Below are 23,213 nucleotides of genomic sequence, written 5' to 3'. Positions count from 1 at the left end.
AGCTAGTTTTTAACATTTCCCACAACAATTGAATGGAGATTCCGTTTCCATGAGTATGTGGGATTTCTGGGATTTCTGTTTTTTGTTTTTTTGGTTTTTTTTGTTGTTGTTGTTGTTGTTGTTGTTGTTGTTGTTGAGGACCACCCACTGCATGCGACTCAACTGAAGCTAGTCTAGCTCTTTTCTTGGGATCATTTGCTTGAAAAACCTTATTATAGCCCCTTACTCTTAGGTTATTTCTATTTTTGTCACTGAGTTGTAGTTCTTTGTATGCAGCAAAATTCTGGATACTGCTTGTTTAATTAGTCTGTTAGCTTACATCTCATTGGAGAAATGAGTCCATTGATTTTGAGGAATATTAAAAGACAATGATTGTTGATTCCAGCTATTTTTGTTGTAAAATATGCTAGAGTGTGTGTGTGTGTATGTGTGTGTGTGTGTGTGAGTGTGTGAGTGGTGTGTATGTATGTGTGTGTGTGTGTGTGTGTTTATGTGTGACTATGTTCTTTCAGTTTTGCTATGACAAGATTAATTTCTTGAGATTTTTGCATGCTATTACCTTTCTTGTTTTGGAGGCTTCCTTATAGTATCCTCTGTAGATCTGGATCAGTAGAAAGATATTTTTTTTATTCGATATATTTTTTATTTACATTTCAAATGATTTCCTCTTTTCTGGCTCTCCACTTTCTGAAACTCCAATAAGCCCTCTTCCCTCCTCCTATTCCCCACCTACCCCTTCCCACTTCCTGGTTCTGGTATTCCCCTATACTGATGCACTGAGTCTTTCCAGAATCAGGGGCCACTCCTCCATTCTTCTTGGACATCATTTAATATGTGGATTTTGTCTTGGGTATTCCAAGTTTCTAGGCTAATATTCACTTATCAGTGAGTGCATACCATGATTGATCTTTTGAGACTGAGTTACTTCACTTAGTATGATTGTCTGTAATTTTTAAGACACCTTCCCCAAGAAAATGCAGCAGACCTAAGGTGAAGTTTTTGGTTTTTTTTTCATTTATTTTATTTTATTTTTTTTTTTACTTCAACTGAATTTAGATTATGTTATAGGGATTATGTGTAGAATTCTATCACTGTACAGAACTGATATCTACAAAGAAGGATCATTTTGGGTGTTTATTGTCTTCCATGCTGAAATTTTTAAATGGTGTTGGGTTCTGACCTCAGATCCTCATACTTTTGAGGAAAGTACTCTACAGCCTTAGCCTGCTCCATAGTTCACAGGTTTGCTTTTTTCTTTACTACACATTTTTTTTCTCAAATTATCTTACAAACACTAGGAATTTGGATTCTAATTCCCTAAATATTGACATCTCTCTTTAGTGTCTAAATGTTATGTTTTTCTCCAGGACACAAAAGCAAAATTACCATGGAAGTCTATTCTATCTCCATATAATTTTGATCATCAATATGAGGCAATACTCAGACCAAGATTTGGGGATTTGAAAGTAGAGAGTGTGTGTGTACATGGGTGATATTTATCAGCTACCTAATATTAGATTTTGATACTTTGGAGTTCCACAGACCACTTTAGGGAATAAGAGAAGTTCCTTCTTTCCGTCATTGTTACTCAGTGGGAAGCCCAGTGGCTCTTTATATAGTGTGTGTGTGTGTGTGCGTGTGTGTGTGTTTGTGTGTCTGTGTGTGTGTGTGTGTGTGTGTGTTTACCTTCCTGGCTGGATGTGTCTGAGTGTACGGAAACATGCTTATAGGTTTGTGCACACATACACATGTAGAAACATATTCATGAAGAGTCCAGAGGTCAACATATGATAACATTCCTCAGTAGTTATATATCTGATTTTGTGAGATAGGTTCTTTTTCCTGCTATACTGAACAGAGAGACAGCAAGTCCCATAAATCAGAGTGTCTCCCTGCTCCTCAGTGCTGGGGTTGCCAGAGCATACTTATATTGTTTGTTTTTAATACTATAATAATTATGAATATACAATATATATATGGGGGATGCTGGCATACAAAAGATACAGAACATATATGGAGGTAAAAGGACCAAATTTGAGAGTTTATTCTCTCCGATCTTGTTTGTTGTATGGTCTCTCTTATTACTGTTCTGTTATAATATACTCCATGTTAGCTAGCACACAAACTTCTTCATGAATTCACTTGTCTTAGCCTCCCATCCTATTGCATGTATACCAAGGATACAAATGTATGCCACCATGTCCAATTTTGTGTTTTTGAAGATCAATCTCTGGTCCTCAGACTAGCAAGCCAAGTACTTTATAAAATGAACTATCTCCTAGTCCTAGCTGCTTCCTCTCTATTGGAGTCTCATTGAAGAACTAGAAACTAGGATCTATAGCAAAATATTTTGCCCTTTATGTACTGTATGTTTGCCTGCTCCTGGTGAGGTATGATTCTATGTCTGGAAAACAGGGAGCAGGGACTACACCCGTTCTGATGCTTCACTGTCTGTACATTACCCTATGTCCTAAAGGACAAATTTGTATATTTTCCAATGGCATTCTAGATGTTCTAGCATCATCAAACATATGTTTATCTGTCATTGACCCCACATATATGGAGTACAGTCAGAGTAAACACACAGGTGTCATTCAGTTCTCTCATTCTTGGATCCTAAGGATCCAAGTAAGGATGTCAGCCTTTGCAGTGACTCCCTCTACTCACCAACCCATACAAGCCCTAAACATTTTGCTTTCACTCCCATCTTGGGCTTTTGTACATATTACACCTCTGCTCAGAAGGCCTTTCTTTCTGTCTGAAATTGCCTGGGTGACACTTACTCACCAAAGCCCAGGCTACAAACTTCAACTCACACAAGAGTAGAATCAGAGTTATGGGAAAGAGGGAGATGTATTTCTTGGGAAGGATTTAGATTTCAGACAGGATTCTCAGTCTTCAACATCAGTCAGGAGGTATGAGCCCGGTAACTATGTGTCAAAAGATGGAGGTGTGTGAGGGGAATTGGGTGTGATAGACACCCTACTTTTTGCTAGCACTTTACTTAGCCTTGCCAGAGGCAAAGATTCTGCTCCACCCTCTCAAAAACTCCTTAAGAGAAATGTCTGACATAATTAGCAAACATCCAGGGCCATTTCTGAAATGTCTCACTGATCTTACCTAGCAGAGCCCCTTACTCATATATCTGTCCAGCCTTGTGTACATGTATTGGTGAATGTTTCTTTAGTCTTGCCCTTGGATATGAAAGTCATTCAATACCTCAGGAAAATATGAAGCATGATAAAAATGATAAAAGTCAATGTTATCACGCTTTCCAGAAGAGGATAGAGAAGCTGAGAGTGACAGTCTCCTATGGCACATCATTGGTATTCCTTTTCCCTAACTATAAATTATCCTTTCATATAAAGCAGGAATGGTAATGACTGCTCTAGGCTTGCCTCACAGAAATGTGTCAGGAAATGACAAACCAATCTCAGCCAAAGTTCATCTTTCTTTGTCCTTTTTGTTCTTTCTTTTCATCAGGCCCAGGTTTGGCTTTTACTCAATAAGTACCCAAGGCTCTTTGAACTCTAAATCCTCTTGTCTATATCTTTCAAGTACATGCACTGTAATTCCTGCCTTATCTCTGGTCCTTTAAATCAATCTAAATCCTCAAATGGCCACACTATATGTGGTAGACATGGAACTTAAAGCAGACAATAAACTATAAATGTTTAATAAGTACTTTAAGGCGTGCTTGTGTGATACCATCCTTAGAAAGTGAAAGCAGGAGAATTAAGGCCATTTTCGGTTGTGTAGAAGTATTTTGATTCAAAACACCATTTCAAAACAATCCCCAAAACTGTGACCCAATAATTATTGTTTCCATTCAATTGTTTCATTCAATTCAAATTTCAGAAAAATTTTTTAAATCATAGTAGTTCTTTACACTTATCTTTTGGCAGTAGAATGCTAAAAAAATAATGTAATGCACAAGTAATATATAAACAGATTTTAAACTTTTAAAGTGTTGAAGTAATTGAAAACATTTTAAGTAAATAGCCTTAAAAATCTTGATTTTCGACTCTGTATTACTTCCTCTGGTCATCAGACTATTTAAAATGGATCCATAAAAATTAGAATTCCCTAGGACTCTCATGCAGAAATAAGAAAAAGACTGACATGCGGCCACTGACAGAGAAGGAACCTATCTCCTGGGAAGATAGCTCATAGAGTGTTGACAAATTTCCAGACACCTGTGTGGGAGAGTCTGGAACTCAGATAACGATGGGTCAAGAATCCCAAAAGTAGACTTGGGGACCACTGCTCTTTGTTCCTCTTCCTAATGTGGCTATAATGAATAAATATCCACCCAACACTATTCTTTATTACTTGTTATAATTTGTTTATTGAACTTAATTGGATTATTGAGAGTAGATATCTGACCATGGCTTGTTACAGCTACTAGGATCCAGACTCTGACACTAAGGACTCTTGAAACACTAAAGTAATTGTTTTAAGAGGGAGGTCTTCCAGGTGGTTCCTAGATACTGATTCGACCTTCTAGCCTCTGAAGATCTAGTTAGGAGTAGAATAATGTCAGCCTAGGAGCCATTCACCTCATAATCAACATGCTGTGCTATGAGATCCCAGATCCCAGCCAGCAGAACTGTCAGAAATGAATTGCAGTAGTTACAGGCCACCTGCTTTATGGGATTTCATTCTTGTTGCCCAAATAAATTAATATAATGGCCATAGACCTGTTCACTTATTTCATTATTATTTACCTCTCAGCCACATTATTCAACTGACCTTGAACTAGTTCATCCTAATGTCCCAAAGAAAAGAGGAACATGAGGTTCAGAAAGTGAACAACGTAGAAAGAATTTTTTCCCACAGTCTTAAGAGGACAAAGCAGGACAGGTGACATGAATATCAGACTGATTAAAAGGCAGGGGAAGGCAGCCATTGAAGGACTTTCAGCAGCAGGATGAAAGGGCTTAAAAGGTGGGAGTATAGGTGGTTAGGTGAGTGTGGCTAGGTGGCGTGGGGGAAGGTGTCCAGGTGGGCCCTTGCCTGGGCACCTCTGCCCCTGAGGGACCACACACACACAGACATGGTATAGAATAGAGTTTATTCAGAATAGGGGATGGGGGTTAGTGGGAGAGAGAGAGAGAGAGAGAGAGAGAGAGAGAGAGAGAGAGAATAGATAGAGTGGAGGCCGGCCATGACCACGTGAAAGGGGAAGAGCCCCAGGGGCAGAGAGGTGAGAGAGTGTGGGAGAGCAGAGAGCAAAGAGGGAGAGGAAGAGCAAGTAGCCCCTCTTATAGTGGGCCAGATCTCTGGGGCAGGGCATACCTGGCTATTGCCGCGTAGGAGTGGGGTGGAGCTTAAACAAAACCCCAAAAGCCATCATTAAGGGAAAGTGTAGCTTATCACCAAGCAGGCTCACAGAGATAAAACACAATCCAGGGGGATCTAGCTGAAGAGATTAAAGGATTCCTTGGGCAGAAGGGAATACTTTTCCTTAATGATCCTTTCATGAAACCTCTCCATTCCCCACAAGAGTGTCAGAAGATGTATTTATGGGAACTCTGGTTGAGGAGACCTTAGGACTCATCTGGAATAAATGAAAATGTACACTGCATTGCGATTCCTCTGCATTTTTAGTCACAACAATGAGATGACCTTGATATGTGTTTTGTGTTAGTCTATGTTCATCCAATGCCTTGACTTTAACTATCTGGAAAGAGGCACACACAAGTGATTTGATTTGATCATTGGATTCCACAGCCAATTCTTTAACTTGCAAGCTTTCTTTAGTAAATTTTCTTTTTCCTCCTCTTTAATGGAAGACCAAGTTAAATAGCATTAGCCCTGTCAGGTGTGCCACAGTGGCCCAGTGATGTCTGTAAAAATTATTCTTTTACAGACAGAGGTGGAAAAGAAATGTCTCCTGGGAATAATGGAACTCTCTGTATATTTGGAAGCTGATAATCTCACCTGGCAATTTACTGTACTCTCTTACTTTCTGGCTATTTAAGATGGGCCCTTAGTTCTCAAGTAGCAGTTTGCCCTGACTTCCCCCTTTTCTCTCTTCACCAGGATTCCTAAGGCCTGGCTGATAATCTGGTCTTTGAAGTCGACTCACTGACCACCAACCACGTTTTAGAATTTCAATGCCTTGCCTCATAGTTGTTTACATAATTACTACCTTCCAACCACATGGAGGTTTTTATGGCTGTGCATATGTATATGAGGATGGCTCTGGCACTCTGGTACTGAAAGCATTGATTTAGTCAGGAAGTTTTCTGTTTTACAAGGTAAAAGGCTAAATGTTAGATAAGGATTTCTCACAAGAACTTGTTAAGACCTAGGTGGTATAAGAAACTTCAAACTCTTTGAAGGTTTGCTGTAAACTATGAGTATTCTAATCAGGAAGTTTGATGGCATCTGTAAATTGGTCTTCTGTATCTGTTACTTGAGAAACTTTGTTCCTGATTGATGTTGCATTTCCTAGTAACAAATGGCTATGATAATTGTGCCTGCCTCACTGGCTACATCTTTTGAAATGGTAATACCAACTCTTCCTGTATAAAAATCCTTGCCTTAGAGCTCCAAAATACATTCAGTTCAAACCGCCTCTGTGTGTGTGTGTGTGGTTTGTTCTGTCTGTCATCTCAGCTGGACCTGTGCCTTCCTGTACCAAGAGGACCCTGGTTATCCCACAGCAGACCCACGGTCTGAAACACAGGTGTATATGCAACATTATGATAATATGTATGCATACATTTGTAGATCAGAAAACATACTTCAGTGTCATTCCTCAGGGACAGCCAATCCCTCCCCCTTTTTTTGAAAATGAAAGAGGGGGTTCTCCATCTCCTGAAACTCACCATCCAGTCTAAACTGAGTGGTCAGTGAGCCCTAAGTATCTTCCTGTTTCCATGTCCTCAGCACTGGGATTATAGGCCTATGCCACCATTTATAAGTGATTACTTTCAGCGTGTGTTCTGGAGATGACACTGAGGTCACTGTGTTTGGAAATCAAATAATCTATTGACTTAACTATGTCTACAGAGCTGAGCTCTTATGTTATTTTTTTTAAAAAAAATCACTTGAAACTATGTGAAGAGAGTATGCAGGTCCCATAAGAAAGGGAGGGTATATTGGATGGAGAATGTTGCCTGAACAGAGTCTACAGAAGCGGACCTAATTTCAGTCACAATTATGGTCACTAGCTAATCCTCTCTCTCTTCTTCCTTAATTCTGTGAATCTTGTGATAATTTCTGAACTTCTGAAACTCAAAACTCTATGAGAATTGGAAAATAGATTCTACACAGAAAACAGAAATTTACCCCTTTTCTGTAATTCTTAACAGCACTACAGTGAGTGTGTGATTTTGAACAGTAGATTTTGAGGCAGATGTGGTACCTTTGGGAATACTTTTAAGATTGATTACAGGAATGAAATTATGTATGCTTTTAAATTTAATAGTGTCAATCATCACATCTCAGAAGGGATACCAAAGAAATAGACCAAGTATACATACATACACACACCCGTGTGTGTGTGTGTGTGTGTGTGTGTGTGTGTGTGTGTGTGAAATTTCATTTAATAAGAGAGATGAAAGGAATATGGAAAAAGTAGTATGTGTTCCTTCGTTTATATTGTAAAATCAAATGTTAAGATTCTTCTACCTGCAGAGTAAAATTGTATTCTTAGTTTAAATCTTTCTTCCCAAGTGTATTAGAACTAAACGGTTCTCAATGCATCATAATAACTACACTGCAAATTAAGTCTTGAGTACTGAAACGGATAGAAAGATTTCAAGCTATCTGATGAATATTATAGGTAATATGAAGATTGCCGAACACTTGTTAACATGTTGATACAGGATTCATGCACAAAGGAATTCTGAGGTGGTTGACACCCAGAAACCCATGCTGTCTTTTTTTGGTCTATCATATTTCACTTTCAGTTATTTTGCTTATTTAATAACTAAATTTAACATATCTCATCATGAATGATGAAAGCCTCAACCCTCTAGCTGCCCCTTTGCCTCTTCTAATAATCATTCATCACTCTTACCACTGCAATCTGGCCATTAGGACAAAAACTGACTGGAGCCTGCTACAACAGTTTTCAGGCCTTGGTAGAAGAAATAATTCCAGCTTCCTCCAAGGAATTCCAGCTGCCAAGGACCAAGAAAATGGTGAACTGTAATCTCCGTGTCTTCCTGACTTAAATTCAGATATACAGGTTAGATCATAAAGTTGGACTAGAGTACTTAAAAAGAACCACACAGGCATACCATGAGATACATATGCACGCATGCGTGCGCACGCGCGCACACACACACACACACACACACACACACCTGTATGCATGGTCACACACACGCACTCACTCACTCACTCACTCACTCACTCACTCACTCACTCACTCACACTTCTGATAAATCATACAAGATTCTGAGCCCTTTTTCTGGTGACTGAACATTTTTCTTCATATCGTCATCTACACACACTAAGTGCTACCTGCTTCAGGATTGAGAAAGACCTCTCATTTCAAAGTGATCTCCTTGCTATATGTGGTATGAGGCATTTTACCTAATGCTCTCCCACCTCAGTCCTGATTATGGTTAACCACAGACTGATACCTCTTTACTGAGTAATGTTTATTTTGAATGGATAATTTTTGTTAAGTTTTTCTAAGTCTCTGTTATTTCTTTCTTTTTTAACTTCTTTTTTTCCCACTGTTCAAGGTTTATTTGGTGTGTTCCTTGGCATGACACTTGAGTGGTTGGTTCCATCACCTTTATGCAGAGAATTATAACAGAACATGTTTCCTAGAATGCTGTGTATAGAATTTCTCTTTGTGGATGTAGTCTTAGAGAGAAAAGACATTTCTACAAAGGGCATAGCTAGACATTCCCTGTCTCAGATCCAATATGAGCAGATGGCAGAGTGAAAGAACAGCTGAGTGACCCCATCTTGATCCACAGCCATGAGATAGACTGCTCTTGAATGGCATGAGGCTTTTGAAACATTAAAGCCTGCCCAGTGACATGCTTCATCCAACAAGGCTATATGTCCTAATCCTTTCCAAAGAGTTCTACCAACTGTGATCAACAATTCAAATTATCTTTCTATAAGGGTTCCATTCTCATCCAAATCACCAGAGTCACTCTTTGTAAGAAATCAATAATAAATCTGGAAAGACAATCCAGAAAAGATTGATAATCTAAGTTCTCATGACGAAGTGAGAAAACGGGAGTCTTTTTTTATGTTAAATTTTTATAAGATATTTGAGTTATTAACATTTCAAATATTTTCCCCTTATTACCCCTCCTAAAACCCCTATTCCACCCTTCCCTCCTGCTGCTTACCAACCCTCATTCCCACTTTCCTGACCTGGCATTCCCCTTCATTGGGGCATTGAGGACCAATGGGCTCTCATCTCATTGATATGTGACAGAGATTGTATACCATGTGTGTTCTTTTATGATAGGGTTACCTCACTTAGGAAAATATTTTCTGGTTCCATCAGTTTGCCTAAGAATATCATGAATTCATTATTTTTAATAGCTGAGCAGTATTCCAATGTCTAAATGTACCACATTGTCTCTATCCATTCCTCTGTTGAGGAACATCTGGTTTCTTTCCAGCTTCAGGCTATCATAAATAAGACTGCTAGGAACATAGTGTAGCATGTGTCCTTATTACATGTTGGAATATCTTCTGGGTATATGCCCAGGAAGGGTATAGCTGGGTCTTCAGGTAGTACTATGTCCAACTTTCTGAGGAACCACCAAACTAAGAACACACATGGCATGTAATCGGAGATTAGTGGATATTAGCCCAAAAGCTCGGAATAACCATGATTCAATTTTCAGGAGTCTTAATCATGATCTAATAATGGGCAAGTGTTATTAGCCAGCATCCCAGAATGAGTTATACACTACTATCTGCTTAACGCCATCATAACTCCTCCAAGTTATGAGACTCTGGAACATGGTACAAATATTTTAAAAAACTAACATTCTTGGTCCAAATATGAATTTCCTCAAATATGCCTCAAACACATCCTAGAATTCAATTGAAAACTTCTAGTGATACAATAATATAGAGCCCCCAAACAAAAAATATTTAATATGGTTTACATTTATCAATTTAACCCATAGTAAACAGTCCAGGTAATGTTTAAGCGCTGTAATTTACCCAGAAAATTGAATAATTAGATTTTGAAGAGAATTAAGTTTTGTCTATCCTTGGCAGGATCACTCAATCAGCCATTGGCTGGCAAAGGGGACAGCTTAACACACAGAACACTTTAAGACAAGTGTCTTTCTAACCTAAATAGTACACAATAGCTATGGAGCCATTTCCACTTGTCTTGATTGCTTCAAAATGTTCCATCGTCTTGTTATCACTCTTTCAATGAAACTTACTTATTTGTGAAATCAGAAAAAAAATGAATCCTAGCAATCAAATAATTTAATCCTTATGGATATTTTTCTTTTGTTCTATGAATAAAGACTTGATGAAGACTTAGGCATATAGCTGATTCAGGGGAAAAGAGGGAGCTGTCCTCTCTCTGTAAAAGGAGGGCTCAGTAAAGTGTGTGTGTGTGTGTGTGTGCCTGTGTTTAATAATAATAATAATAATAATAATAATAATAATGAAAAAGTGGCTCTAAATTTGAAAAGGAGTGAAAGGAGATGTAGGAGCATTTGGAGAAAGGAGAGGAAATTAAAAAAAAAATAAAGACTTCTTATAAAACTCAAGATCTGCTAGGTAATATAGATGTTAGTAAATTAGAGAGTTTTTTAATCCACTGTGTTTAAAAGTGATCCACAAGGAACCCCTAAGACACTAGAGAAGCAATAGCAATTTAAATGCCCTGTTTAGTACAACCAATCAAAAGATACATAATGTTCTAGCTACAGAATTCAAAAGGACTGGTGTTTCATTGCACTTCTTCAAATTTTTAAAGAATATCTGAATTAGTCTGCATAAACTTTAAATCTTCCTCATATTCAAGAATGCATCATTCTCTGAATGTCTGTATTTTACTTTACCAATGAAATGATTAGTAATTCATGCTTATAAGCTGGCTCTTTTCCAGTATAAAACTGGCTAGTAGGACAATGAAGATTGTTTTATTTTTTTTATTTTTTTTTTTTATGAGGCAGGGCCTTAATGTAGCAATGGCTTGTCTCAGAGTTGCTATGCAATGAGGAATGAATTAAGATGCTAATCTGTTTGCTTTCCCATCTCACATACTGGGATCAAAGTTATGCAGCACCATGTGAATTGTGGTTTGAGTATGAAATATTCCTCATATACTCACATGTGTGAATGCTTTGTATCCAGAGGCATTCCTGTTAGGAAAAGGTGTAGAACCGTGAGGAGGTGGAATTTGCTGTAGGTTCATTCATCACTAGCAGAGAGCCTGGATCTTTTATAGCCTGGCTACAAGTTTTGTTCACTCTGCTTCTTAAGTGCTGATGGGATATTAACAACTACCCTCCTACTTCTACTTCCATGTCTTCTCTGCCATAATGAAATGTATTCTCTGAGGTAGAATAATACCTCCATTCTTTAAATTGTTTCTTATCAGATAAGTTGGGAAATAAACTGACTTGTTTTTGCCTGGTGACTGGAATGGGACCAAGGTTTTCATGCCAGCTTGGCAAGCACTCTTCTAAATGAACTACATATTTGGCTGATAATGATTCTTAATGCAGAAGATAATCCCAGTATGAAGATGTCGAGGAGTATAGTGCAAAAAAGCAAGACTTACCCAAATCCACAAACCACTGGTTAACCAAGACGGTGACTTACCACTGCATAGATCTGATGCTTGCGTCTTTTAGCCAAGTCAATTATGTTCACTCCATTGTAGTAAAGGTTTTCAATACAGCCATGGAAGTTTTTCTTTATAAAGGTCCCAGGTTTGCTTGGTACTGGAATTCCTCCAAAACTGAGCTTTGTAGTAGAGAAAAGAAAAATATACTCTTAGTTACAAGTTCTGAGCATGGAGAAATGTAAGAGAAGTATGTTTTTGTAGATTTAGTTGTATGTATGAGTAAAGTAGCAGATAGCACATGATTACTCATTTAGAGGGATACTAATTAAATTGTGTAAAGTATCTATAGTTGCTTGCCTCTTACATACTCACTTAAAAATATTTTCATTTCTTTTTAAAACCTAATTAATAATAAACAAAACAGTAACTTACAGAGAAAATAGAGAAAAGAAGACAAAAATCAACATCCTTATGTTTATCTGTAGCATAGCAGCAGAGATGATACAAGCATGAAAAATCTAAGAAACAATGCAGATCCTTGTTCAACCACAGTGATTCCTAGTTCTAGAATCCACAGTACCAAACAGCTTATTTGCACAGGGTTATTCCCCAACTTTATTTATAATGAAAAAAAAAACTGAAATAATGCAAAATGTCCTAACGATTTGAAAAGCAGTTAAGAATCAATGTAATGAAACTGTGAACATGACCATTATTAACAATGCAATTTTGACTATAAAGTACAAGAATTATAACTTGTTGAAAAGTATGAATTCAGTTAAGAGAAAGTTGTACAGGGTCAGCAACACAAGTTTGATTTCCAGAACCTTCATTTTTTGTTTTGTTTTTGTTTTGTTTTTTGTTTTGATTTATTTTAAAGCAATTAAAACCAAGACAAATGAGGTAGCCTATACCTTTGGTCCATGCACTACTAGGAACAGGTAGTAGGCTAGTCCAGGAAAAACATCAAGAGAATCAGCAGCCAGCTACCCTGGAGTTACACTGCAACAGCTAAGACAGAAGAGATCCTGTCCCAACGAGTAAAGTAAATAGCTTTACTTTGAAAAATTTGAAAGTTGACCTCTGACCTCTACAGGCCAGCCATGGCACATCCAAGCCTGTGTTCATACATAGGCACACACATACAAATACACACACACACACAGAGAGAGAGAGAGAGAGAGAGAGAGAGAGAGAGAGAGAGAGAGAGAGAGAGAGAGAGAGAGAGAGAGAGAGTTTAGGAACAGAACTACATTTTAATTGCATATGTCAGGGATGATTACAGGATGGTAATTTTCTATACTGTATATATTTTCAGTAAAGTAACACAAAAATTTTGTGATGAATATAGTAAAGAAGAAAATATCTGTTGATAATACTGACACTACTGTGCAAGACAAGAGGACAGTAACTATCTTCTCTTGTCCTTTACCCTCACTGTCCAGTAACCAGGTTTTTTCCATTGCTCACAAAAAATGATACAATACCTAGCAGCCTCTTCTTCCTTGTATCTGTACTTCTTTCCTCTTCCTCTTCTACTTAAATGTTTCTTTTTTTTTTAAATATTTTTATTTTCTATATTCTTTGTTTACATTCCAAATGATTTCCCCTTTCCCAGATCCCCCCTCCACATATATCCCATAAACCTTCTTCTCTCCATCCATTCTCCAATCACCTCCCTCCTTTTTCTCTGTCCTTATATTCCCCTCCAATGCTCAATCAATCCTTTCCAGGATCAGGACCCTCTCCATACTTCTTCAGGGGAGTCATTTGTTATGCGATTTGTGCCTTGGGTATTCAGAGCTTGTGGGCTAATTAATATTCATTTATCAAAGATTGCATTCCAAGTGTATACTTTTGTGATTAGGTTACCTCACTTAGGATGCTATTTTCCAGATCAAACCATTTGCCTAAAAATTTTGTGAATTCATTGTATCTAATTGCTGAGTAGTCTTCCATTGTGAATATATACCACATTTTCTGTATCCATTCATCCTTTGAGGAACATCTGGATTCTTTCCACCTTCTGACTATTATAAATAAGGCTGCTATGAACATAATGGAGCATGTATCTTTATTGCATACTGAGGAATCCTTTGGTTATATGCCCAGGAAAGGTATAGCAGGGTAGCAGGGTCCTCCAGAAGTGTCATGTCCAGTTTTCTGAGGAACTGCCAGACTGATTTCCAAAATGGTTGTACCATCTTATAGCCCCACCAGCAGTGGAGGAGTGTGCTTCTTTCTCCACATCCTCATCAACACCTGCTGTCTCCTGAGTTTTTGATCTTAGACATTTTGGCTGGTGTGAGTTGAAATCTTAGAGTTGTTTTGATTTGCATTTCCCTAATGACTAATGATGTTGAGCACTTTTTTTTGTTGTTGTTTTGTTTTTTGTTTGTTTGTTTGTTTTGTTTTGTTTTTGTTTTTGTTTTTGTTTTTGTTTTTGTTTTTGTTTTTGTTTTTTGTTATTTGGTTCCCTGGGGTCAAAATTCTTGAGTTCTTTGTATATATTGGATATTAGTCCACTATCAGATGTAGGATGGATGAAGATCCTTTCCCTGTTTGATGTTTGCCATTTTGTCCTTTTAACAGTGTCCTTTGCCTTACAGAAACTTTTTAATTTTAGGAGGTCCCATTTGTCAATTCTTGATCTTAGAGCATAAGCTATTGGTGTTCTGTTCAGGAACTTTTCCCCCGTGCCCATGTCCTCAAGGTTCTTCCCCAGTTTCTTTTCTATTAGTTTCAGTGTGTCTGGTTTTACATGGAATTGAAGTTTAGTACATGGAGATAAGAATGGATCAATTCACATTCTTCTGCATGCTGACCTTCAATTGAACCAGTACCATTTGTTGAAAGGACTGTCTTTTTTCCACTGGATGTTTTCAGATCCTTTGTCGAAGATCACGTGACCATAGGTGTATGGATTCATTTCTGGATCTTCAATTCTATTCCCTTGGTCCACTTGTCTGTCACTGTGCCAGTACCATGCAGTTTTTAACACTATTGCTCTGTAGTATTGCTTGAAGTCAGGGATACTGATTCCCCCAGAATTTCTTTTGTTGTTAAGAATAGTTTTAGCTATCCTGGGTTTTTTTGTTATTCCAGATGAATTTGAGAATTGCTTTTTCTAATTCTGTGAAGAACTGAGTTGGGATTTTGATGGGGATTGTGTTGAATCTGTAGATCGCTTATGGCAAGATGGCCATTGTAACTATATTAATCCTGCCAATTCACAAGCATGGTAGATTTTTTCCATTTTCTGAGGTCTTCTTCGATTTACTTCTTCAGAGACCTGAAGTTCTTGTCGTATAGATCTTTCACTTGTTTGGTTAGAGTCACACCAAGATACTTTATATTGTTTGTGGCTATTGTGAGAGGTGTCATTTCCCTAACTTCTTTCTCAGCCTGTTTATCCTTTGAGTATAGAAAGGCAACTGATTTGCTTGACTTGATTTTATAACCAGCCACTTTGCTGAAGTTGTTTATCAGCTGTAGGAGTTCTCTGGTGGAGGTTTTCGGGTCATTTAAGTAGACTATCATGTCATCTGCAAATAGTGATAATTTGACTTCTTCATTTCCAATTTGTATCCCCTTGACCTCCTTATGTTTTCTAATTGTGCTAGCTAGAACTTCAAGTGCTATATTGAAAAGATATGGAGAGTGAGGACAGCCTTGTCTAGTCCCTGATTTTAGTGAGATTGCTTCAAGTTTCTCTGTTTAGTTTGATGTTGGCTACTGGTTTGCTATATATTGCTTTAACGATGGTAAGGATGGGCCTTGAATTCCTGTTCTTTTCAAGACTTTTAGTATGGAAGTATGCTGAATTTTGTCAAATACTTTTTCTGCATCTAATGAGATAATCATGTGTTTTTTTTTTTTTTTTTGAGTTTGTTTATGTAGTGGATAGCATTGATGCATTTCCTTATATTGAAACATCCCTGCATCCCAGGGAAGAAGCCTACTTGATCATGGTGGATAATCATTTTCATGTGTTCTTGGATTTGGTTGGCAAGAATTTTATTACGTATTTTTGCATCAATATTCATAAGGGAAATTGGCCTGAAGTTCTCTTTCATTCTTGGATCATTGTGAGGCATTGGTATCAGCCTAATGGTGGATTCATAGAACGAGTTGGGTAGAGTTTCTGTTTCTATTTTGTGGAATAGTTTGAAGGGTATTGGTGTTAGGTCTTCTATGAAGGTCTGATAGAATTCTGCACTGAAGCCATCTGCTCCCACGCTTTTTTTGATTGGGAGACTTTCTATGACCTTTTTTATATCTTCAGGTGTTATGGGACGGTTTAGATGATCTATTTGATCCTGATTTAGTTTTGGTGTTTTATATCTGTCTAGAAAACTGTCCATTTCCTCCAGATTCTCAAGTTGTGCTGAGTATAGGCTTTTGTAGTAGGAGCTAATGATTTTTTGAATTTTCTCAGTTTCTGTTGTTATATCTCCCTTTTCATTTCTAAGTTTGTTAATCAGTATACTGTCTCTGTGCCCTTTGGTTAGTCTGGCTAAGGGTTTATCTATCTTGTTGATTTTTCTCAAAGAACCAGCTCCTGGTTTTGTTGATTCTTTGTATGGTTCTCTTTGTTTCTACTTGATTGATTTCGTCCCTGAGTTTCATGATTTCCTGCCTTCTACTCCTCCTGGGTAAAATAGCTTCTTTTTGTTCCAGGGCTTTCAGGTGTGTCATTAAGCTGTTAGTGTATGCTCTCTCCATTTTCTTTTTGGAGGCACTGAGGCCTATGAGTTTTCCTCTTAGCACTGCTTTCATTGTGTCCCATAGATTTGGGTATGTTGTGTCTTCATTTTCATTAAGTTCTAAAAAATCTTCAATTTCTTTCTTTATTTCTTCCTTAGCCAAGGTATCATTCAGTAGAATATTGTTCAGTTTCCACGTGTATGTGGGTTTTCTATTGTTTTTGTTGCTATTGGAGACTACTTTTACTCCATAGTGATCTGATAGGAGGCATGGGACTAGTTCGATCTTCTTATATTTGTTAATGTCTGTCTTGTGACCAATTATATGATTGATTTTGGAGAAGGTACCATGAGGTGCTGAGAAAAAGTTATAAAATGTTCTATATATATCTGTTAAATCTAATTGGTCCAAAGCTTCAATTAGCTTCAATGTGTCCCTGTTCAGTTCCTGTTTTCCTGATCGGTCCATTGAGGAAAATGCAGTGTTGAAGTCACCCACAATTATTGTGTTAGGTGCAATATGTGCTTTAAGCTTTAGTAAAGTTTCTTTATGAATGAGGGTGCCCTTGCATTTGGAGCATAGATGTTCAGGATTGAGAGTTCTTCTTGTTGTATTTTTCCTTTGACCAGCAAGAAGTGTCCCTCAGAGTCTCTTTTGATGACTTTGGGTTGAAAGTAAATTTTATTTGATATTAGAATGGCTATTCCAGCTTGTTTCCTGAGACCATTTGCTTGTAAAATTGTCTTCCAGCCTTTTAATCTAAGGTAGTGTTTGTCTTTGACACTGAGGTGTGTTTCCTGTATGATGCAAAATGTAGGGTCCTGTTTACGTATCCAGTCGGTTAATGTATGTCTTTTTATTGGGGCATTGAACCCATTGATGCTAAGAGATATTAAGGAATAGTGATTATTACTTCCTGTCTTTTTTTATATCATTTTTTAAATTTGATTGGTTATCTTCTTTTGGGTTTGATGAAAGAAGGTTACTATCTTGCTTTTTCCAGGGTGAAGTTTCCCTCCTTGTATTGTTGTTTTCCTCCTCTTATCCTTTGTAGGGCTGTGTTTGTGGATAGATATTGGGTAAACTTGGTTTTGTCATGGAATATCTTAGTTTCTCCAGCTGTGGAGATTGAGAGTTTTGCTGGGTATAGTAGTTTTGGCTGGCATTTGTGTTCTCTTAGAGTCTGCATGAGATCTCCCCAGGATCTTCTAGCTTTCACAGTCTCAGGTGAGATGTCTGGTGTGATTCTGATAGGTCTTCTTTCATATGTTACTTGGCCTTTTTCTCTTACTGCCTTTAATATTCTTTCTTTGTTTAGTACATTTGGGGTTTTGAGTATTATGTAACAGAAGGTATTTCTGTTCTGATCCAGTCTGTTTGGAGTTCTGTATACTTCTTGTATATTCATGGGCATCTCTCTCTTTAGGTTAGGGAAGTTTTCTTCCATAATTTTATTGATGATCTTAGCTGGCCCTTTAAGTTGTAAATCTTTACTCTCATGTCTGCCTATAATCCTTAGGTTTGGTCCTCTCATTGTGTCCTGGATTTCTTGGATGTTTTGGGTTACAAACTTTTTGCATTTTGCATTTTCTTTAACTGTTGAGTCCATGGTTTCTATGATATCTTCAGCATCTGAGATTCTTTCTTCTATCTCTTGTATTCTGTTGTTAATATTTGCATCTATGGCCCCTGATTTCTTCCCAAGGTTTTCTATCTCTAAAGTTGTCTCCCTTTGAGTTTTCTTAGTTGTTTCTACTTCTGATTTTAGATCCTGGATGGTTTTGCTTAGCTCCCTCACTTTCTTGTTTATGTTTTCCTGTAATTCTTTAAGAGATTTTTGTGTTTCCTCTTTCATAACCTCAGCCTATTGACCAAAGTTCTCCTGTATTTCTTTAAGTGATTTTTGTGTTTCCTCCTTATTGGCTTTTGTATTCTCCTGAATTTCTTTCAATGATTTTTGTGTTTCTCTTGTAAGGGCTTCTAACTTTTGATCCATTTTCTCCTGAATTTCTTTAAGTATGTCTTTCATGTATTCCTGTACCAGCATCATGACCAGTGATTTTAAATCCAAATCTTGTATTTCTGGGGTGATGGGGTATCCAGGACATGCTGTTAAAGGAGAATTTGGTTAAGATGCTGCCATATTGCCTTGATTTCTGTTAGTGATGTTCCTGCATTTGCCTTTTACCATCTAGTTCTCACTGGTGTTAGTTGGTCTTGTTGTCAATGTTAGACTCACCAGTGCAAGCTGCCTCTTCCAAGCTGGCCTCTGGTGCATAGCTGATCTCCTGCACTGCCTGGAGACAGGGTGCTGTAGCCCAGGCTGTTTAGATTCCGAAGCAGACATCTGAAGGCTCCTGCCCAGGGCCTTCTGGACACACCAGAGCACACTGACTCCTCCCAGTTGGCCTCCCAGGTTCCCCTCTGGCCTCTTGCAGGGCCTGGAGGTGTGGTGTTGTATTCCAGGTTGTTCTGGATCCCAAAGCAGAGATCTGAAGGCTCCTGCCAGAGGCCTCAGGACTGGAACCTAAGCTCTGTGGGGCTGACCTCCCGGAGCAAGCTGTGTCTTCCCAGTCTGCCCCTGGATGCACACCAAGCCTTTTGCACTTCCCGGAGAACAAGTGCTGTGGGCCAGGCTGTTCAGATCCCAAAGCAGACACCTGAAGGCTCCTTCTTGGGGCCTGCTGCACTCACCAGAGCACACTGACTCCTCCCAGCTGGCCTCCTGGGTGCCCTTCTGGCCTCTTGCAGGGCCTGGAGATGTGGTGTTGTAACCCAGGCTGTTCTGGATCCTGAAGTGGAGATCAGAAGGCTCCCACTAGAGGCCTCAGAACTGGAACCTAAGCTCTGTGGGGCCGACCCACAGAAGCATGCTGTGTCCTCCCAGTCTGCCTCCAGGTGCACACTAGGCCTCTTGTACTTCCTGGAGACCAAGTGCTGTGGCCCAGGCTGTTCAGATCCCAAAGCAGACACCTGAAGGCTCCTGCTGTGGGCCTGCTGGACTCACCAGAGCACACTGACTCCTCCCAGCCTGCCTCCTGTATGCCCCTCTGGTCTCTTGCAGGGCCTGGAGATGTGGTGTTGTAGCCCAGGCTGTTCTGGATCCCGAAGCGGAGATCTGAAGGCTTCCTCCAGAGGCCTTGGGACTGGAACCTAAGCTCTGTGGGGCCTACCTGCTGGAGCAAGCTGTGTCCTCCCAGTCTGCCTACTTAAATGTTTCTTACTATGACTATATCCTGTTTCTTTTCCTTCTTCTTTGCTTTCTAGATATAATTAAGATGCTCTCATGTGTATCTAAAATTGAACTGCTTATTTTTTCTCAACCAGATTTCTGAATGTTTTCTAGATAATTACTTTGATTTGGAGGTATACAATAATGGGATACTCACAAAACACTGTATTTTTCAATTTTATTTTCTGTTCTTTTATTTTATTCTAATTTATTTTTTCTGGACAAAATTTTCTAAGACCTTGACAAAAGATTTTAAGTAATTTTAAAGACAATAATGAAGAACTTTCAAGAAAGAAAGCATGCAAATAAAATGAATCCTTTATTCCTCAATGGGCTTTGTTGATGATTATTTAACATCACAAAAATGCAAATTAGAACAATGTTCTGAGTATAGGACTGGGATCGTCATTTTTCACAAGGCAAATGCTTTTCTTTTTTTTAATGTCTTTTTTCTTTTTTTTTTTTAATTAGGCATATTCTTTATTTACATTTTAAATGTTGTCCCCTTTCCTGTTCCCCCCCTCCCCCCAAAATCTCATAAGCCATCTCCCCTTCCCCAATCAACCCTCCCCCACTTCCCTGTCCTTGTATTCCTATAATCTACAACATGAAGTCTTTTCAGGACCAAGGGCAGCTCCTTCCTTTGGTTGCCTAACAAGACCATCCTCTACTGCAGGTCTGGAGCCATGGGTAACTAACTATATGCGTACTCTTTGGATGGTTTTGTCCCTGGGAGCTCTGGGAGTACTGGGTGACTCATATTGTTCCTCCTTTGGCAATGCAAACTCCATCAGCTCTTTGGGTCCTTTCTCTAACTCCTCCATTGGGGACCATGTGCTGAGTTCAATGACTGTCTGAGAGTGTCCCCCTCTGTATTTGTCATTCACTAGGAAAGCCTCCCAGGTGATAGCTATATCCAGCTCCAGTCAGCCAGCACTTGTGGGCATCCACAATAGTGTCTGGGCTTTGTAACTGTATATAGGATTCATATGTAATAAGGACACATGCTCCACTATGTTCATAGCAGCCCTATTTATAATAGCCAAAAGTTGGAAAGAACCCAGATGTCCCTCAAAGAGGAATGGATACAGAAAATGTGATATATATATATTTTCACAATGGAGTACTATTCAGCCATTACAAACAATGAATTCATGAAATTGTTAGATAAATGGATGGAACTGGAGAATATCATCCTGAGTAAGGTAACCCAATCACAAAACAACAGTCATTATATGCACTCACTGATAAATGGATATTAGCCTAGAAGCTTGGAATACCCAAGACACAATTCACATATCAAATGAGGCCCAAGAAGGAGGAAGAATATAGTATGGATCATTGGGTCCTTTGTAGAAAGAGGAAAATAAATACACACAGAAGGAGATACAAAGACAAAATATTGAGCAGTGTCTGAGGGAAAGACCCTCCAGGGGCAAATGCTTTTCTAACACACCTATCACAATGACAAAGATAAAAAAACAAAAACAAAAACAAAAGCCTCAAGAGATAGTACATGCTGGCAAGGGTATAGAGCAATGGAAACACTCCTGCATTGCTAGTGAAAATGCAAACTTGTGCAGCCAATTTGAAAATAAATTTTTTAGTTTCTTAGAAAACTAGGAATAGTTCTAGCACAAAACCCAGCTATACTACACCTGGGCATATATACAAAAGTTGTTCCAACATCTTACAAAGACACTTGCTCAACTATGTTCATAGAACCTTTATTTGTAATAGCCAGAAACTGGAAACAACCTAGATGTTCCTTAACAGAAAAATGGATAAAGAAAATGTGGTACATGTACACATGGAATAATATTCATCTATTTAAAACAAAGACATCATGAATTTTGCAGGAAAATGGATGGAATTTGAGAATATTCTTCTGAGTGTGTTAACCCTTTGTCAAAAGGATGTGAATGGTATCACTTAAAAGTGGATATTTGCATAAAATAGAGATACTATGCTATACTTCATAGACCAGAGGAAGCTAAACAAGAAGAAAGGCCTAAGCAAGAAATGGGATGGGGAGGAGATTGGGAATTCAGGATTAGATGTGATGAAGGAAAAAACATATTGCTAGATGGCTATAGAAGTTAATGGCAATATGCACATGATAGTGGTTAGGAGATGAGGTGTGGTATCCTTAGAAAGAGACAGAGGAGAAGCCCAAGAATTAATGGTGGTGACTTTAGTTGTGACTGACAACATTGGAGATATGGAACCTTATGAGGCAACCTCCTGTAGCTATGCAGTAAAACGGTGGAGCAATTAGGACACTAACCCATCCTCCAATTTTTCAAACAAAAATGTATCCAGTCTTCAAGAAATTCAGGGATGGGGGATGGAGCAGAAACTGCAGGAATAACCAACCAATAGCCAGTCCTGCTTTAAATTAATCCTATGTTCAAGGACAAATTCCTGACACTATGGTACCTTGTTATGCTTGTAGACTGGAGGCTAGCATTACTGTTCTCTGAGAGAATCCAACCAGCAGCTGACTCAGACAGATACAGAAACCCACAAACAAAGAGTTAATGGAGCTTGGGAGCTCTTATCAAGGAATAAGAGCAAGTATTGCTTATCCCAAAGGCAAAAAGAACTCTACAGAAAGACTGACAGGGTCAACTAACCTGGGAAATTAGAGCTCTAAAAGAATGAGCCACAAACTAAAGAATCTCCCTGGGCTAGACCTAGACCTCCCCGCATATGTGTAGCAGATGTGCAGGTTGGTGGTCATGAGGCTCCCAAACAATCGAGTGTAGGCTATCTCAAAAGCTGTTGCCTGTACATGGGATATATTCTTATAGCTGGGCTGCTTTGTCTGGCCTCAGGGGGAGAGGATGTGTCACAGAGACTTGATGTGCCAGGATTGTGGGATACCCAAGAGGGCCCCCATATTCCCAGAGGAAAGGGGGAAGGAATGTGGGGGGAAGCATTATGGGAGGAGGTGATGGGAGAGCAATATGACATAAACAAACAAACAAACAAATAAATAGGAAAAAATCCTCAAGGTTCCACAGCACCAGTATGGCGTCAGCCCATCAGTTTGACCAGGTAGGTTGCCACATTTCCAGAGTCACAAACAATTAACAGATCCATGTTCTTTAAAAGCCTCCCACAGCCCTTGAAGAAATAAAAAGAGAAGGCAATGTGGAGAGTAAAAAATGCTGCCATTGGTGGTTAATACAATTTGACTACTCGACCTTTCCCACAGCCATTTGTATTGTTTTCCAAGTGCAATCAGGTCTTGCACTTGAGGATGGATGCAGACCAGAGTATGAGTAATGTCTGTGGCTCCTCCTGCTAAATGTGTAAATGAGTATCTTTCCCAGACTCAGATGCCAGAGGATGAACCAGCCACACTGGTTTAACATAAATTTTTGGGGTGTTGTCTCTATATATCAATCACTAATTGGTCATTCAGCCAATTTGTCAATTTGTGTACATTTTATTCCTCTAGAAATATCTGTATGAAAATCTTTACATCAGTGTTCACCACACGCTGAGAAGACA

The 23,213-nt window shown here is 38.7% G+C and overlaps 1 protein-coding gene across 3 annotated transcripts in view; it reads right to left on the bottom strand.

Annotated features, from left to right (window-relative positions):
- LOC127697246 (contactin-associated protein like 5-3) overlaps nt 1-23,213 on the bottom strand; it is an 883,854-nt gene that overhangs the window by 473,713 nt on the left and 386,928 nt on the right. For 2 of the 3 annotated variants that reach the window (XM_052200246.1, XM_052200247.1), the window contains exon 7: nt 11,794-11,934. In XM_052200246.1, the coding sequence (XP_052056206.1) occupies nt 11,794-11,934 (141 nt within the window). Of the gene's footprint in view, nt 1-11,790; nt 11,935-23,213 lie in introns of all 3 variants that reach the window. The other variant, XM_052200245.1, reaches the window with a different exon arrangement.

Source organism: Apodemus sylvaticus, chromosome 12 (genome assembly GCF_947179515.1).
Source record: "Apodemus sylvaticus chromosome 12, mApoSyl1.1, whole genome shotgun sequence".
NCBI lineage: Eukaryota > Metazoa > Chordata > Mammalia > Rodentia > Muridae > Apodemus > Apodemus sylvaticus.
This window is presented reverse-complemented; position numbering and strand designations above follow the sequence as displayed.